Source organism: Erpetoichthys calabaricus, chromosome 13 (assembly GCF_900747795.2).
Source record: "Erpetoichthys calabaricus chromosome 13, fErpCal1.3, whole genome shotgun sequence".
Lineage (NCBI taxonomy): Eukaryota > Metazoa > Chordata > Cladistia > Polypteriformes > Polypteridae > Erpetoichthys > Erpetoichthys calabaricus.
The window spans coordinates 33,767,001-33,786,934 of record NC_041406.2 but is presented as its reverse complement, the minus strand read 5'-3'; the positions used below and the strand labels follow the sequence as shown (position 1 = coordinate 33,786,934).

Genomic DNA, 19,934 nt, shown 5'->3' with positions numbered 1-19,934 from the left:
AGATATATAAACAGAAATGCATGTGAGTAAAGTTCTGCTGATGGTGCAAATAAATAGGTCATGATAGGGCTTGTTTTGTCTTTGAAATGGGGATAGTGGGGATTAGGGATTTAGTGACTGGTGATGGGGATTTAGTGACTAAATAACTGAAATTTACACCAAAATGTTTCTTGACCAGTCTGTATGACTGTCCATGTGTGAATTTGAGCAAGTCTCCTATATCTACCAGTCTTTTAATTTTAAAAATGATGTTTTTAAACAGTTTAATTGTGCACTAGAGATGTACTAGTCACTATAGATCAGGGGTCTCTCAACTCCAATCCAGGAGTAGTACTGTGGTTGCAGGTTTTCATTCTAAACCTTTTACTTTAATTTTAATTAACTTGCTGTTTAAGACTTAGAACCTTTAATTATTTATTTTTTCCTTAATTAACATCCAAACAATAATTAGATAATTAATGTGATACATTGTCTATTATACAATATACTATAATAAAAAAGTGAAGGTCAAAGTAATATTGATCAGCTCAGGTCCACAAGACATTTTGATGGTGTTCTTAGAAAAAAGAAAGTGAACAGTTTCAAAAATGTCTGCTGTGGCAAATGAACAGTACCAGCAGTACATAGAATTAAATAGCAGGTTTAATTAACACTAAGAATTGTCTTTAATTAAGAAAATTAGTTGGAGTCCCAGACTTGGCTGGTCATTTGTTGTCTCACTTCACATCTCATTTTTGTTTAGCTGCTTTTAAGGAAACAATGAAGCTGTTCAGAGGGCTGAATCATAAAAAAAACAAGTCAATTAAAATGAAAAAGTTAATTAGCAGCAAAAACTGGTCACTAATTAAGAAAAGGGTTTAGCATGAAAACTTGGCAGACAGCAGTAGCACTCCAGGATTGGAATTGGAGACCCCTGCTTTAGGTAAAACATTAGATGCTTATTCATTTGTCAATCCTGCTTAATTATATTTGGGGGGCACTTATGGCTCTAACGTGTCTCCCTGCCAACATCTGATAAAAGGCAGTAACCAACCCTTAGCCAAGAGTACAGTCACACATATACACACATACTGTATACCCACCTTACTTGAGGATAATTTTCAGTCACCAGTTAACCTAATATGCACATGTTTTGGAAAGAAACCGAAATACCTGGCTGTAAAAACTTTGCCAAAAGAGGTGGGGCATGAAAACTCTGCACAGACATATGACCAGAACTTTGGAATTTTTATTCAGAACTGTGGAGTTGTAAGTCAATAGCACTCATCACTGTTCCACCATAATTATAATTATCTTTGTTCAATAAATATAAATGCAAGGTCACCCTTCAGTTCTAGGAATTACAACTGGAAACTGAAAATAAACAGACCTTTCATATTCAGTGTGGTATTATGACTTACTAGCTGAACTGTAAATGCACTAGTTCTCTGGTGCTTTGATCACTGTGTGACCACGGACAAGTCAACTGACATTTCAGTGCTTCACATTTAGAAAAATATAATCCAGCGTTCCATTGTGATTGTTTAGAAAATGTCTGACTCAGTAAATGTAAAATATATTTTAATCAGAATGTAATGCTTTGTGTCAACAATTCAAATAAAGCTGTTAGTTGTTAATTATTATGCAGGTTCTTAGAGACCGCTTGGGTGTGCGATGTTTGCTAGGTCTGACAGCAACTGCAACTCTTGCCACAGCACGTGATATTGCCCATCACCTGGAGATCCAAGATGAAGATGGAATTGCAGTTAGATCTGCAGCAGTGCCTCCTAATTTGCATCTGTCTGTGTCAATGGACAAGGAAAAAGAATCAGGTATAGATTTACTCTTTATAATTTTTTATTTTTCTTTGGTTTGTAATTGTTTCAACACCCTGGCGTATACAGTATGACAAAAGTTTAAATCAATCATACATTGGCTGTGCAGTCTTTACTTTCATTATAAAGCACGTTGGTATTTTTGTTTTTCCTTTTTTGCTTCCTATATTCATTGTCAATGAGAGTGGAACTCATTTTTTAATCAAACTTAATAGGCCAAATTTAAAATGATTGTGGAATCCAAAAAGTTCAGGGTTTAAAGAAACAGGAAAAAAATGGTCGGGTTTTTGAAATATATATTGGTCGTAGATATTGTACCTAAATTTTATCCTGGAAATCTCATAAGACATTCAACCTCAGTTTATAGTCAGTTAATTGGTCATTGGCATGTGGTGCAAAGGTTAAGGCTTTGGACCTAGGACTTTAAACCCTGAAGTTGTGGGTTCATATCCTACTGCTGACACTGTATGAACATGAGCAACTCACTTCACCTATCTGTGCTCCAAACGGAAAAACAAATGAAATGTAACCAGTTGTCTGTATTCAAGGCGATTTACTATATTTCAAATACATCAGTCAAATAATAATTATTAGTTATATATTATTAAGTCACTAGGAGAGGCTTACTCTTGAGCTCTTACCCCTAAATAGTGATGTATTGGATTGTCGTTTCTTAGTGAAGAATATACCAGCCAAATTTCAGCTTTTTAAGTAAATGGGGAAATAGTGCTTTTGTTAATGAGTGAGTGAGTGAGTCTGTGAGCTTTGCATTACACACAAAATATATGTGTGTGTGTGTGTGTGTGTGTGTGTGCATATATATATATATATATATATATATATCGTAGCAATTGAGGTGTTTTGCGTCCTCTTCGACCCTCAGGTACGACTCTCAAACACCAGGTAAAAAGTCCAAGACTTCTTTATTTTTATAATACAGTGCACCAAGCACCCTGCCACTCCACACTACTCATATAAATACCAATCAACTACAAATAGATTCACTATTCCTCCACTCCCAGACACTTAGCCACCCGACCCTCCCAGCTCAGCTCAGTGTCTGGCTTGTCCCAGAGTGCCTTTTATACTCCCTGACCCGGAGGGTGTTCCTGCCCACAACAGTCCACAAGTCCTTATTACCTTCGCGGGTCAGGGGTAAAAGTCCTTTTCTTCAACCCTGGAAGTACGTCATCCTCCTGTTCACGTGACATAGACGTACTTCATGTTATAGGGCAGCATAAGAGTCCCGAGCCTCCCTACAGCGACTCCCGGTGGTCCCAAGGTATCCAGCAGGGCTGTGTATAAAAACTACAAAGTCCATGAGGCCCTGCTGGAGCTTCGGGTCACAGTCCGTGCTGTCGGGAGAGCTCCTCCTGGCGGCCTGGGGGTGAGGCCGGAAACTCACGCCGGCCATCCATTACTATATATATATATATATATATATATATATATAGATATATATATATATATATATAGATATATATATATATATAGATATATATATATATATATATAGATATATATATAGATATAGATATATATAGATATATATAGATATAGATATATATATATATATATAGATATAGATATAGATATATATATAGTATATAAACTGTTTCTTTTTATGAAACATAAATTGTAGTTTTAACTTATCTTTATATATTTTTTTAACTCTCTTATTTAAAACTAAATCAGTTCAGGAATTTTTGATGTGTTTTTCTGTTGTAGTCTGGACAGTTTATTATTAAAGTTTCCTTGCCATTGCTGCAGTCCATTAATTGGTGCTTTGTTATTGTCATTAGGCTCTTGTGGGTTTGCTGAAAGGTGATCGATTTGGCTCACTGGACTCCATTATTGTCTACTGCACTCGGAGAGAGGAGACTAACCGTATTGCTGCCTTGCTGCGTACTTGTATGCAAGGTGTAGTGCTAAAGGAAGTCCTGAATCTGTTGAAGAGGGAATTTGAGGATATCCATGCTAAAGGAAAAAGGCTCTGGGTAAGATATGGGTGAAATAATCATCTATTAAATCAGAATTATAATGTTTTGTTGGACCTATAAATGGAAGTGAATTGCTATGTTATTTGAAAGGATGTAAAATGTGTTAACTGGAGGAATATAAATATTTTCTGAACATTGAAATCTAATTTGCAGTCAATAAGTTCTAACATTGACTTCCCTGTGGGGTTGCTGGCATTACAAGCCGTCAAGACAAATATGATACATTTAATAGTGTAATATCACTATCTATAGTGCCAAGCTGTATCTATTTGGGAGCCAACGCTCCCTGAAGCATGTGTTTCTCAAACATTGAAGCAATAAACCCTTTCTCATTCACCCTCCATGCCAAATTCATTAAGATAACATAACACACTGAAAGAAGGGAACATTTGAATAGACTTTAATACTGGCCTCTCAAACTAACAGCTGTAGGGAAACAGTGAAAACAGTTTAAAGCTTATAGTAGGGGTTTCATTCCAGTAAGATGATCAACTGTCATCCAAGGATGACCTTCACAGCATATACAAGGGTGTGCATGCCCTTTTACATTCTCAGGCAATGATTTTTTTAATAAATGTATTTGGATGTTATGTAAGAGAACATCTACTCTCTCCTGCCCTTCTGTAGTCTAACACATTCATTTCACTACCTCCTTCTGCACATACATTTTCATCTCTTAGTAAACACCAGAAATGTTTCCAGTGTTGATAAAATATGCCTAACATTTTATTTTGAATAAACATCTACATAAAATATTTTCTATGTCCTGCACATGTACTATGCCCATTAGATTAGGCACAGAAACTACAGTTAATGCTGCCAAAAAATGATCATTGATTCAACACTTAAGTATTTGGTCATTCAGACATGATGTTTAGTGTAATTCAAACATTGTTTGTAGAGCATTGTTTAAGGGAAAAGTGTCCGCTCTTCATCAAGAAACCAACCAGCTTTGTGTTACATTGGTAAGTGACACCTACAGATGTTACTAAGGTACTAAGCCACACTGCTTTTATATGTTCCATTTTCAACTACCCCAGTTTTGAATAGGTCATTGTCATTTTCAGGTCTCGGTGGTCCTGAAATAAAAAAGCCCTGCTTTATGGACATTTATGATTATGCTAGTAAAGTTAAATATAAACAAAATAATTGCAGCATATATTTTACTGCATTTGATTTTTCTGTAGATTATTACACTTGTAAATTTATCAACTCTAATTGGAAAATTTCAAATAACACTAACAATTGCAATTATATGAAATACAACATATATATATATATATATATATATATATATATATATAACAACGGATAAAAAATTAAATGAGTGTTGGGGCTTTATAAGAAGAACCAATTTATTTGCCAAAAATCAAGGAATGTTTTTAAAAGCTATGTGCATCAAAATGAAGGATTTTAGATAAACTTACTTCTTTGATATTTCCTCCTTTTGAGGTGGCCTAGAATGGGAGGTTCTGTCCATATATGCTGGGGAACCATAAGGGGCAGAGTTAGTTGATTGGCCAGAGTAATATCATAATTCAAAGCTTTTCTTCCATACTGGAAAGGAAAACAGATAATTACACGTTGTGTGCTTTTTACCTCCCCATGCTCTCATGTTCTTGCACTAACCCATATAAAGCACTCACTAAGCTGTGTATGACCATCTAGAAATACATACTGTATATCACAATATTACTCTCTCATAAATATTGTTAATTTCTAGTCAGAGGGGATGCCAAACTTGATGACTCCCAAGTATGCCAGATTACATTAGTACAGTAGATATTACAGGGTTTTTCAAAATACATGAACGCATAATTCATTTCGGACAGTGGCTGTACAGGCTTTAAAAAGATCGAAGGGCAGCCCCCCTCCCGAATGCGAGCAGCGTTATACGTCCTGCAAGAAAGAATTCAACCACGCCCGGGGCCAGAAATAAAAGACAGGTATTGCTTTTACAACATCACGCGAGACCAGGCAGTGAGCCATCATTTAAAACAAGTCAACAGACCTCTAACCTAGCAGTTGTTGGATTGCTTTTGGCAGGCAAGCATCATGTGCTCCCAGCTCTTAAAACAACGACATGCGACAGGCAGAAGAGGCAGCTAGCAAGCAGCAAAAAGACAGCAAATGATCCAAAGGCATATCCTTAGCGTATGTTCAGCCGCAACAACCTTCACAACACGAGCAGCATTATACGTCTGGCAAGAAAGAGATGTAACCACGCGCGGGGCAGGAAATAAAGAAGTATTGTTTTTACAAAAGTTTTTTAAAGTAAACGTGAAAATAATGCATATGTAACAATTCCCAAGAAAATAACAATCTCTTTAAATTGTAGATTGCCTGCCTAAGGTAAAGTCATCCCTGATGACTGGGGATGTGGGAATGAGGGGTCCTTTCATCAGATCAGCGCTATTTCAGATGTGGAATGGCAAAATGGGGAGGCAGCTTGATGAATGAGGTCTCCAGGACTTAAAACAAATCCAAATCATATTATGTGATATCATCTAATGTGAAATTCTACTCTGTACTTCTAGAATTTTTATTTTTATACTGTATTGAGGATTTATTCTGTTCTATGTATTGTATTAACCCCCTTCATTTTGACACCCACTGCATGCCCAACCTACCTGGGAAGGGGTCTCTCTTTGAACTGCCTTTCCTAAGGTTTCTTCCATTTTTTCCCTACAAGGGCTTTTTTTTTGGGAGTTTTTTCTTGTTTTCTTGGAGGGTCAAGGCTGGGGGGCTGTCAAGAGGCAGGGCCTGTTAAAGCCCATTATGGCACTTCTGGTGTGATTTTGGGCTATACAAAAATAAATTGTTTTGTATATCCGGTAAACCAAACATGGGGGTTGGTGAGCGAAGCGAGCAGGGGGCGAAGCCCCCTAGTCTTAAACATAAAAGTCTACGTGTGGAAGTGTGTGTGTCTTCTGTCTTCCCCCCCCCCCCCCCCCCCCCTGAAGTGTGAGGCTACAGCAAAGAAGTTCAAAGACCTGGCAAAGCGGCCCCAAGTTAAAAAGTCAGAGACAAACTCTCTTAGCCGCTGATAGTGAGTAAGTCCGCAAAACGAAACTTCCGACTCTGCACTTCAATTTTTTTCTGACAATTTCAATAGTTTCTAGGAGCCCGGGCTTTTTACAGCATGGGCTTACACAGCTCATATTTATATATAAGGAATCTCTTTTACTCTGTGCAGAAACCTTTAAATAGGTAGTGAGAATGATGGGTAACTGCTACAAATATGATGTGGCCTGATCACTGTGGTCAAGCCTGTCCACCTTTTGAAGAGCAAACCATGTATAGATAGACACAGAGGGACAGTCATTACCTGTTTTATTCATTTCAATATTTTCCTTGTTTGCCACTCCCTATTTCCATACTTCACTGACTCATTCAGTGAAAGTGTAATTTTGTTTTGTATTCTGTGATCTTGGGCCATTTTAGTCTGAATAATGTTGGGAAAATACATTGTCATATTTGAGGGAGCCACATATTGCATGCACCGAGTAGTTTTACATTCATGCTTTTGTCAATATAGATGTGCAATTATATGGAAATAAATGCTGCCAGATGCCCACTGACGCTTATGAAACTATGTGTGAAATAGTAAACTGAATAACGGAGCCATGTTTTCTCGTAGCATCCATTGTGCAGCCTTAACGTAATGTCTGCATGATAATGATACAGTGGTATTCACAAAGAGGATCTGCCATTAGCTCGACAAATGCTGCTTTACCTATTGATATTTCTATGATGATGTGAATCAGAGTTGTGTCAACACTGTTTCAGTGGAGCATTGAAAAATCAAAACATTTACATTGATAAAATGGATAAGGGTTACCTTGAACATTTTTTTTATGTATTCAGCAGACCTACTTATTTTTGCCACTATACTATACAGCAGCAGCACAAACCATTAAGCTTTCAGCCCCCGTGTTGGACTGTTGCTTGAAGGTAAGATGTCTGGAACTCATTTCCAGTGTTTCTCTGCTCACAGATGAGTCTACCAGATGGAAATTATTGAAAACTAGATTAGGCAGTGAGTGTTACAGTTCTCCAAATTCAGGTTACTTTTAAAACCATTTCCTTGCTCCGTTCTTTCCTGTGGTGAATGACGTTAACTTTGGACAGCAGTAGCTTCCTCTTTGCTACTCATCATTTGTAACCAAGTCTGTGTTGCATTGTTCCTTGGCGGGTTTCTTCATTTCTGAGTAAATATTGAGAACAGGTTTAGCTAAATTCCTTAATCGTTAGCAATTGCTTGCTGACCTGTTAAGTCAATATACTAGATTCATAGCAGTGTAGTTACATTTAAAAGTAGTGCTACAGTAGGTTCCAATCTCATTGATGGCTCAAAGTGTCATCTTGAAGATGGATTTTATCCTCTCAGGTTAAGTTCATATATTGTGTATATATGTGTTTATTTTTTAAACTCTACCACATGAATAGAATTATACCAAAATCTGACTAGCTATGAGTAGACTTTTTTCTCTTTCTTGCATTTTTTTACACCCAGTGCTTCCAGGATAGTCTTCGGTCCATTGCAGCCCCCATTTTTGGACTAGGCTGAGTTAAGAATGTTTGATAATGTTATTTTACAGTTTTTGACTATAAATACTGCATAGACAGCCTAAACTATTTAAGGCAAGGTAGTCCAAACAAATTTGAAAGTTTTAATTTCATACAGATAGATTGGAATTAATTTAATTTGTTTGAACTTTCCACAAAGACTGGATTAGCATAATAGAAAACTGAAAAAGAGATATAAAGCTGTCACTTTCGATTTATTGTTGGTGCATGTTAGGCAGTGTGACCTAGTATCTAAACATTTGAATCATAAATGAAAATTTTTTTTTGTACTGTTTACATTTAATCATCCCGATGAAGTAACTTTATGTGCCAGTGCTCCTCTTGTTGAAATGCTGTATGTTGACAAATGTAAAATAATTTAATAATTTGTTCGTCACTTTGACGAAACCACCCTAAATTGAGAAGTCTGGATTCAAAGTCAATGCAGTGTGTTGAAGCAAGAAAGACAGTACTTAGCAGGTATATTTTAACATCCCACAAAAGTTTTGTGTCTGATAAATTAAGTTACGTTACATGTCCCAAGTGTCAACTTCTGTTGCCAGGGTCTAGTATACTTAGATCTGTCCCACTCTTTCTTGTCAACCAAGTGGCACTACACACCTAACACTCATCCTTCACCTTGTATGCGGTGAGCCCACATTGTGGCTCTAGGCAGCTTTTTCAGGTTGAGCCTGAATGGGCAACACAGTCACCAAGCAGTCGCCAGTAAACATTCAGCCTCAGGACTTGCACCAAGCTGGTTCCATTTTACTAATTATGTTCTTATTAAGATTCTCTGTGTGATCTTCTTGGAATTATTGTGAGTGTCATTTATGGATTGTTTAGTATAAATACCTTAACAACACAGCCTGGAAATGATATTGCCAGTTGCATTGGTTGGAGTAGGGCCCATCTCTTTGGCTGATGTCTTCTGCTCCAAAGTAGCAAGGTCACACTGGAGGATGAGATTGAGCTGGAATTATTGAAAGCACTGGATATTCAATGTGGGTGTTTTGGGTTTGTTCCTTCTACTGTTGCATGGGAGATGAGGATTACCACCTGGGCAAGAAGGTGTGGGTAGTGGTCACTATTTTTAAAAGGGAAGACGAGAGGTTATCCTTCTGATACCAAAGGATCACACTCCTTAGCCACTCTGGTCCAGTCTAAGCTGGGATATTCAAGTGGAGACTCTATGCAAGAGATGGATTATAGATCGAAGAGGAGGAATGGGGTTTCTGTTCTGGCTTTGGGACACTGGACCAACATTTTTTATATGTATAGAAATTTGATAGGTACTGGAAGTTTGATAATCACATGTGCATACACTTTATGGATTTGTAAAAAGCATATGAAATACTTCATGGTATCTTGTGGAAGGTGCTGCATGAGTATGAGGTTCAGGTTCTTTTGCTGCATGTTATTTGGTTCTGTATTTATGGAGTGAGTGTACTTTGGTCCATTTAGTGTAGTATTTTGTGCAAGGTTGAAACTTGTCTTTTTTTCTCTGCTATGAATGGTTTTCGTAGACAGAGTATCAAGGTGCATTTGAGGTTTGGAGCGTATCCTGTTTGAAAGGGTTGTATCTCTGCTGATTACAGGTGTGTGTGTGTTTTTTTTTTGTCTTGGCCTCTTCAGACAATGAGTCCATTTACATGCACACACTAAACCGGGATAAAGTGAGATACCTGGTTTCTAAAATTTCCCCGTTTACATGTGCAAGTTCACTTATGGCATTCTGGTTTAGCAATATGCTATGATGTCATACAAATGCACTAAAAAAAAAAGATTAAGCATCATCAATGGCTGCTATGTATCCAAAAACAAGCATGGAGCCTGTCTACCAACAGGGTACTGCCGAGCTTACCACTGTATGTTCAGCTCATTAGCATAAATTTATCAATTTCTGAAATATTGAGATAGGTTATTTCAACCAGGAGAAGGCATAATGCGATCACCGGAGCATTTACCTCAGGAAATTTATTCTTTTGGATGCTTCCACCATTTTCTACCCGTAGCTGCTGGATATGTGTCTGAAGCAAAAACTGGTGGGGCAGAGTTAGCACAGGTTAAGAGTGCAACAGACATGAGCAGACTATGAAATCCTTAATTGCAACTTGGTTAATGGCTTACATGGCCACATTACCAAGTTAACCAAGGAGAAATCTACATGGGTTAACCTAGTTTCTCAGAGACCAATATCCTGGTTTCTCTAACTGGAATAGGGTTATACATTGCATTTTTGAAACCGGGTTTGCGCATAGCATACGATTTTTCAACTTAAAATTATATATTGAGCACATCTGTCTCGTTTAAAATTTCCAAAATGTTTCCAGTGCAAAATCCAACTTTCGAAAGTTGTAATCAAGTTCCAACCTCACTGGGTCACATGTTTTGGGCATGCACCAAATTAACATCATTTTGAACCAAAACCTTTAAACGCCTTTCAGACAGCCTTGGTGTCACAATCTCTCTTAATCCACTAACAGCTGTGTTTGGTGGACTTCCAGAGGGGCTTAAAGTGAAGAAGGACAAACTAACTGTGGTTGCCTTTACTACACTACTGGCATGTAGACTTATCTTGCTCCACTGGAAGAATCCTAACCCACCTCTTTTAAGTCAGTGGGATAACTGATGTTATATGATATTTAAAATTGGAAAAAATCAAGTCCTCACTTAGAGGATCTGTACAAAAATTTTTCAAAACCTGGCAGGGTCTAATAAATAACATTTCAGAATAAGCTAATTTTGAGGAAGCTGATTCTCTCCCCTCTTTTTTTTATTCTATTTATTTTTATTCATGTATTAATTTATCTATTTACTTATTTTTACTTTCTCATGGGTGGAGGTTGATGTGTTTCAAACCTAGTTTTGTTAAACTTGACTTGTTTGTGTGGAACGTTTATTTTATATTAATAAACTCAACAAAATGCAACAAAAAAAAGAAAATGGGTTTCTGTGAATAACAGAGTTATTAAAGTGTAAATAAATGTTGTGATCTTGTTTTCTCTGTTGCTGAGTGGAACAGTTCATAGCTGAGTGAGACATGATAGTTATATGTATTAGCATAGATTGTTTTTGAAGTAAATTATTGTACTTGCAGTGATGTTTGTATTTGTTTGATTGAATTGTGTTCTGTTATAATGTGTAGTTTCCAGATAAACCTAATACAAAAATTAACACCACCTAAATCTGAGGTGGTGGTTCTGTTCCCGATTTGTCTCAAGCATGTAAGAGGTGAGCATCTTCCCAAAGTGCTAGAGATCCAGTATTGTACATTGTAATCTTGTTCACAAATTAAGGTGGAGGTGATTGTGAGACTGACCAATGAATTGTTCCAGTGGCAGCTCTTGTGTGGATGTTACACTGGTCTATGATTAGGAAGAGGGTACTGAGTCCTCAGACAAAGCTTTTGGTTTGTTGTTCAGTATACATCAACCATCATCATTTATGGTCGCAAGCTCTAAATAATGACCAAAAACATGTGATTACAAGAAAAGCCACTGAAATGAGCTTTGTGTGCAGTGCTGACATGCTTACTCTCCGTGTTAGGATGAAGAGCTCTGTACTTATAGGAAGGCATTGAGGAAGAACGGCCAGTTGTGTTGGTTTGGAGAAGACAACCAGGAGGATAATAAGGACACGCTAGAGGGATTATGTCTTAGAGAGTATGAAAAGGATGACCTGGTCAGACCTGTTTGGCATTTTTCCATAATTAACTTCAGCAGAAACAATTGAGTAATGATGTAAATCCATGTAAATAATAAAAAATACTATATGACGATAAATTATAAGTCTAACACTAACTTCTACATTTTCTTGGATAGCTAAGAAGATGATCCGGAAGCCACTGAAGTGGATAGCTGAGTCTTATCATGCAGGCATGTCTGCATCTCAGCGTCGAAGAGTCCAGAACAACTTCATGTGTGGTGAGCTGCGTGTTGTTGTGGCAACAGTGGCTTTTGGAATGGGCCTGGACAAGTCAGATGTGCGTGGGATCATCCACTATAACATGCCGAAAAGCTTTGAAAGCTATGTGCAGGAAATTGGCAGAGCTGGCAGAGATGGGAAATCCGCCCATTGCCATCTTTTTCTGGACCCTGAGGTTTTTATACTTTTATTCCTGTATTAATTAAATATTTAGTTAATTTTTCAGATATTTACATTTTGGGTGTTTTAAATATTTTAGCTCATAGAGTACCTATAAAAATGTAGACGCCACTTTGAATTGTTATAGTCAAAGCCACAATTCATGTAGAGCTATGTAGAACAAAAGGTTGCTCATTTCAAGGCTGCCGTGTTCAGCAGGGAGCACTAACTTCACTGGACAGATTGTTCTGATTACAGTAACACCTCGACCCACAATGGTGACAAATTAAGCACTTTAATAAAACAAATCAATCATGACACATAATAATTTTATACTTAGCGTCTATTAAAGAATCTTTCAGCGTACAAATTCATAAAAAGGCTTTGTCAGGAGACCAAAGGTAAAAGTTGACAGAGATGAATGCAGTATTCAACTGAAGACTTTTTTTGCTCCTGTTATCTTCTCCAAATGTTTTACAAATGTCCAGGTAGTTTCGAGGTAGATGGTTACAGTGGCCATTAATTCGAAAGCCTAAGAGTTGATCAGCTGTGGTGCTTCAGGGTATTTAGAGTCCAGTGGTTGTGGGGTCTAAATATGGCAAAAAACATATTCTGTGGTAGTTCTATTTGTAACATTAGGATAATACTGTTTTGACACAATAAACCAATTAGTTTCTAACTAGGACTTTTGCCCCTTCTTTTCTAGAAGTTTCTGTAAAACAAACATGCTTTCTCTGCCTTTCTTCCAGGAGAACTGGATTTAGGCAGTACAAGAATGAAAACAAGTAAGCAATGTTACATAGTGACAATAACAGTATAGATCAGGAATAAAGATAATGTTTATTAAATACAATAAAAATAACTACTGTTCACAACTTTCTATAGCTACTATTATCATAACCATTGGAAATACTATTTTAAACATGTATGCCATCCATTTTATTTTCTGAACCCACTTAATCTAGTTCTGAATTGTGTGGACAAAAGTCTGTCAAGGCTGCAAAGGGCACAATGCCAGTGCAGAACAAACTCATTCACATACTTACACTCTCACAAACCAGGTCGAACTGGAGTCTTCAATTAACTTGGCATGCATGTCTTTAGTTTGTTATCCTAGTATGCTTAAAGAGGATAGTGAGTGCATATATATATACAGTATATAATATAAAATCCTTAGCCTAAAAGTGCAATGATTTTGTGTGACCTTTTTTGTCACACTTTAAATAGGGCTTATTTTAAACCCACATACAGTATATATGTTTGGTATCATTCTTTTCAGATTTAATCAAACTTTAATGTGCTGTTAGATTTTTAGATTCTTATTCTGTTTTTAAACTATAAACTAAAATATCAAGAAAGTTGTGGTTTTTAATATCAAGAAAGTTGTGTTTTTTTGATTGAGTAAACTTTCTTTCACAGGAACAAACTATTTAAAAAAAAAAAAGACCTATTCGTAACACCAATGTTTGTATGTAGGTGATTTGGTTAGCTGAAGGTCGAGTTACTATGACCCATTGCATACCACTTTAGTTTTTACGTGATTGTTCTTGTTATTTAAATGAGTCATTTTTAAATTTTTTTTTTTTTAATCTATAAGAATGTCAGTTAAAACGAATGGATAGTTTATTTAATCTCTTATAAATACTCATCGAGCATAGTGGACCTCAGTTTAACAGGAATACTTCAATCAGTAAGAGAGTAAATATTTTATTCTCATTTCATGATTTTTACTCCGTTAAATAATAATTAATTTTTCTTTTACATATTTATAGAATTTCGTGATTTTTGACTCCAATAAATATTTTTTCTTTTGTACATTTACAGATTTTACAAATATTCTGGCCACAACTGGGGGTTCGGTGCCAAAGGTGCCAGGGGGACTTGCCCCCTAGTATACATATAATAAATTATGTCTATATATAATCTTTAATATAGATTCCTTTGCACAATTCATTGCACACAAAAAAATATTCTTAGAGGCTGGAAACTGTCAAATATTGTACCATTATATAAAAAAGTGATTCTGAAGATCTAAGTAAATAAAGACCAGTAAGCTTAAAATGCATCACGACATTTTTATTAGCACAGTTTCATACAAAAAAGCAGCTCAAAGTACTTTTCCATAATAGTTTCAGTCCATCAAGCTCATTTGGCTAGTTAGTAGCTAAGTTGTCCCAGTATCTCGTATAGATTCTTTGGAAAAGTTGTTAGAATTTCTGCTTCAACTATATAGCTTGGCTTAGGGTGCATTCTAAATTAATTTCTACTGGTATCCTTGTGTACATGATTCACCAGTCAACTGAAAGAATAGTGGTAGATCAGTTTTGATTGATGCCTTTGAAAATTTTGAAGACCTGGATTGGATATACACACAGCCTTCTCTGCTCAAGATTAATAAGGTTTAATTTCCTAAACCTCTCAGAGTATGACATGCCCCATTCACCCATGAAATGAACAAGGCAAGTTTGGTTTAGTCAACATTTACTAAAAAAACAAGTAAATGTCTACATTATAGCTACATTATTAAAACAAGTAATATGCTTGTCAAACAGACTTAAAAAAAATTGAATAACTATATTGTCAATCTGAAACTATGAATAATGTATGAATTATGTCTTTTAGGGCGGAGATCTTTGTGAACTACGAAGGCATATTTATGGAGATACTGTTGACTATTTCACTGTGAAGAAACTGGTGCAGAAATTATTTCCACCTTGTAAGTGCCGTCAAATAAATGAAAAACAGCAGGCTGTACTTAAGGTAAGGCATTAAAGATTCATAAGTGTTCTTTTGGACGATAAATTTCAAATATATACTGTATTTGAAACAAATGATGATATGATATTACAAAGCCAAGGTATTTTTTTTTCCCAAATTGTAACATCATTTTGTAAAGTGTGTATCAATGCTGCTGATCTCAATGATTTAGTATCTGTCCTGCTCAGTCTTAGAGACACAGAGGAGGTGACAGTAAATGATCCAGGGTTTATTTCTTTGTTTTGTAGAAATTCTAAAATTAAAACTTCCTTACGGATTCAATTTTAGTTTTCTGAAACTACTAAGATAATTGTTAGTCGAGTCTTTCATACATGCAGACATTCTAAGGATTTTACTTGTTTGTTTATTGGTTCGGGGTATGTATGATCAAAGCTGAATCCAGGAATAACTACAATGTTGGTGGTTGCAGAGCTTTTACACAACATTCAAGATCACCAGACACAAGTGAGATAAGATTTTTGACTATCAACCCAGGAAATTGCAGTTTCCTTTGTATGTGTCAACAAGAAAATCATAGTATACTCCAGGGGTGGTTAAGTCATGCGTTTTCTGAGTCATATGTATGGGAGAGGCTAGTATTTGACATGACTTCTGGACTGTACCATAAATCCATTTTAGCACATTCAGAAAGCAGCAGTACACTTGATATACTTCAATCTTCGCTTTTACTTTTCCTCCACATGCTTACAGCTACATGAGACAATAGCTTTTAAACTACAGTCACTTCCTATATACCAGTCCAACCTCTTCTTAGGTCCACGACTGGTTGTCTAGTGGTGCCATATTCTGCATGGCTGCAAATCACCTGCTTGTTTCTTGTTGGGCTTACTTCCAAGTTTCTGAAACCGAAGAACTGCTGATTCTATTTACAACTTCTGAAACGATGTGTTTTTTGTTTTATATTTGAGTTTATCTATCTTCTTCAGCCTGACATACTAATACCTCCTGTAAGAACATAACTATTTTGATAGGATCAAGCCATATGGCCTAACACAGCTTGCTCATTTTTACTCACTTGTTCAAAAGATATTCAAGTGAATACTTAAGTGTCCTATTAGTGCTAATTTAAATGACATCACTTGGTTAGTTGTTCATGTTTTCTATCATTCGTGGCAAATTACCCTTAACTAGCCTCCAACTAGGTCTTCTTTAAAATAAAATTCTTAAATAATGAACACCATCTGCCTTACTTATTCCTCATATTTGTTAATGAGACATTTTTCGGATAAATGGACAAAATGTTTCCGAAGTGCCTTTGAGATGTAGAATAAATCTAGTGGTGCTGTTATCTGGCACATCTTAATAGTTTTTTTGAATTGCCCTGTAACGCCATATGTATTATATTGGATACAGGTATTTCTAAGGTTTTGTCTGTCAGACCATTAGGACTCGCTAGTGTTTTTTATGGATGAATTTTTTACTTGCAGATCCTAAATTGTGTAATTCTATTAAATATTTCCATGTTCTATCTATAATAACTTGCATTTATTTACAGTAATCTTAATCTGCCTTTATCTTTGGATCATCTAATATGTTTTTTATATTTTTATTTAAATCATTTATAACATTTTCATATCAAGAAGCTTCGTTGGCACTGATCTTTGCAACCCTTCTGCACAATGCTTTTTGATTCTCTGTTGCTTTGTAGTTTAATGATTAGACTCTTGTTGGTAACTTATCAAAGATTTTTTGAATATCATTGTCGGTAATACTGTATAACCTGCTGGCCTACTACTTTTACGTTAAGGTTTTGTTATTTCCTCTTGAAACTCCAGCATGGAGTCTTCTGTGTCTAAACTCATGTACTATTCTTTATCTTTTATCACTTCTGTTTCTTTTTTTTTTTAACTAGTGATATAAGTTAAATGTTTCTGCAATTAAGAAGGTCCAAAAAATCTCTTTTTTTGTGTAACAGGAGAATTTGTTCGGCTTCCAGACCGTAGGAATTTCTCCTTAAGTAGTACAATAAATATTAACGATTTGTAATGCATATTTACATTGATAATTGAAAAAATAAAGGAAACATCTAGGTAAACTGTGTTTAATGCATTGTTAATCCACTAAAAACCTTAATTTTCTCTTGGCATACAGTAGCTTCTGCAAGTGTCTGCAGTTGTATTGTAGTGGTGTGACAGAATTTACCCTATGTTCTCAACAATCATAGTCAACCATGGAGTCAAACATGATAAGGGGCATTCTAGTGTCTATTAGTGTCTTAAAAAACTGACCCCTAATATAACAATTTTCTTTCTTCCTGGTGGACTTTGGGAATACCTGACACTTCAAAAAAAAAATGCAGTTTCTTTAAGTTACAAATATTTAGACTCTTAAATCCATGCTTCATGTTTCATTATTGTGTGTTGTACCTGGCCTGTGAACCCATCCCCCCCATGTGTGTCTCTGGATTAAGATGTCCTCCCATGCTTATGAGAGGGCCACACTGTAGCAGCCCTGAAGCACTAAGATTCACATTATTAAAAACAGTGTTTTATTTATTTGAAATGGGAAAGCCAGGAGGACATCACCTAGCCTGGACCAATACACACCCCTCCTACAAAGACCCACCACGCTGAGGTAACCAATCAAAAGTGTATATCCATCCATCCATCCATCCATTGTCCACCGCTTATCCGAAGTCGGGTCGCGGGGGCAGCAGCCTAAGCAGGGAAGCCCAGACCTCCCTCTCCCCGGCCACCTCCTCCAGCTCCTCTGGGGGGACCCCGAGGTGTTCCCACGACAGTCGGGAAGTATAATCCCTCCAGCATGTCCTGGGTCTGCCCCGTGGCCTTCTCCCAGTGGAACATGCCTGGAACACCCCCTCTACAGGAGGTGTCCAGGGGGCATCCTAACCAGATGCCTGAACCACCTCAACTGACTCCTCTCAATGTGGAGGAGCAGCGACTCTACTCCGAGTCTCTCCTGAATAACTGAACTCCTCACCCTATCTCTAAGGGAAAGTCCAGCCACCCTGCGGAGAAAACTAATTTCAGCTGCTTGTATCTGAAGCCAACAGAACCACATCATCCGCAAATAGCAGAGACAAGATTCTGAGGTCACCGAACCAGACCCCCTCCGCTCCTTGGCTGCACCTAGAAATTCTGTCCATAAAACTTTCTAGGTGCAGCCAAAAGTGTATATTCAAATGAAAAATATCTACAAACAAAACATATATACAGCTATTTACATATTCCCTCTTGATAACCCACAATGACAGTAAACTGTTAACTGCACTCACACAGTCCAAAACACAGTCTAGTACCAGGTGATTTGGAGAAAGATGGATCAAACGCCAAAATGAGCAGCCTTTGGGAAATATTTAAATTTTGCTCTACCATGCAGATCTGTAGTGGAAGAAGCACACTCTATATGACAGTGACTCTAAATAAACAAATCCACAAATGAACAGATCATGAACAAAGAATTTAAAAATCCAAAAAAGAACAGTAATCCTTGTGGGTAATGATGAGAAGATAATCCAGAAAAGGTGAAGGGAAAATGTTTTGCTACAGTTGTGTAAAACAACTGGAGAAAAAAGAGAGACTTCTGATTAAACCAGTGTCATTTATTAAATCTTGAGCCATCAAAGCTGCCTTCCAACAGCCCCTTTCCAGCAGGTTGAGACAGTCTTGTAGCACAGTCCTCTCGCTACATCCCGGGCGATGTAGTTCCACTCAGGTAATAATGCTACAGTCTCTCTAAAGGATATTTTGGCAAAATCTCCAAATCTCATTTGCAATGTAGGCTAATTGTTTATTCTTCAGGTTCAGTATCTTTGAGGTTTGAGTCCTTGAAGCTTACAATCACTGATGATGTCTCCATAGTAGATTGCTTCCTCAAATTTTATCATCCAGCTTACATTGAAATTACCCCATTATGTTTAGTAAAAGCTGGCTACTCTTTACTCTTTTAATTGAAGATTTAGAGAAAAGCCAAGCCAAATGACACCTTTTATTGGCTAACTAAAAAGATTACAATATGTAAGTTTACGAGGCAACTCAGGCCCCTTCTTCAGGCAAGATGTAAACTAATTGAAGATTTAAAAATTGTTGTTAATCTACCATGAGCAACTTCCTAGTAGCCTTTATTAATGTGTCTTATCTACAGTGGATTAAACATTTTCACGCTTCTTGCTTCACCCAAGTTGCGACTCTTTCAACAATAGTTTAAATTGTTTGAAACCTTTAGACAGTCTTCCTCCAGATGCCCTCTCTTAATGGAGCAGGATCTACACTTGCTACTTCAGGACATCTCAGGTTTTATCTCAGTAACTTTCTACAAGCTTGTATCTATGTGTCCACAGTTCAGTTTTCTGTTTGCCTTTCTTTTTATAGCACAATTTTGTATTTGAACAAGTTAGAAATTGTTCAGTTCTGTATAGCATGGGATATAAATCAAAATTCAGAACTTTTATAGAAGACTAAGAAAAAAGAATTGGTATTTCTATATGCTAATCATCTTAACTGCCGAACATTTTCTGGGATGTATATTTTTTCCTGTTTTTCACTAAACAGGCAATTTGTTTTGCTGTCAGAGTGATTAATCAATCAATCTTAAAGTTCATTTTGAATTTTATCTTGCACCAACAGTAGAAGTTGCATACTTAGACTCAAAGTTTACATTATTCTAGCTGCAAGAACATTTTGAAAATGGGGCTGTGTTCTTTTTCATTTTTATTGATTTTTTTAAT

The 19,934-nt window shown here is 36.6% G+C and overlaps 1 protein-coding gene across 1 annotated transcript in view; it reads left to right on the top strand.

The window, feature by feature from the left end:
* recql4 (RecQ helicase-like 4) overlaps nucleotides 1-19,934 on the top strand; it is a 40,861-nt gene that overhangs the window by 6,883 nt on the left and 14,044 nt on the right. The window contains 7 exon segments of the mRNA XM_051936046.1: nucleotides 1,628-1,805; nucleotides 3,612-3,739; nucleotides 5,647-5,651; nucleotides 5,787-5,794; nucleotides 6,684-6,725; nucleotides 12,244-12,485; nucleotides 15,092-15,229. Coding sequence (XP_051792006.1) covers nucleotides 1,628-1,805; nucleotides 3,612-3,739; nucleotides 5,647-5,651; nucleotides 5,787-5,794; nucleotides 6,684-6,725; nucleotides 12,244-12,485; nucleotides 15,092-15,229 — 741 coding nt within the window.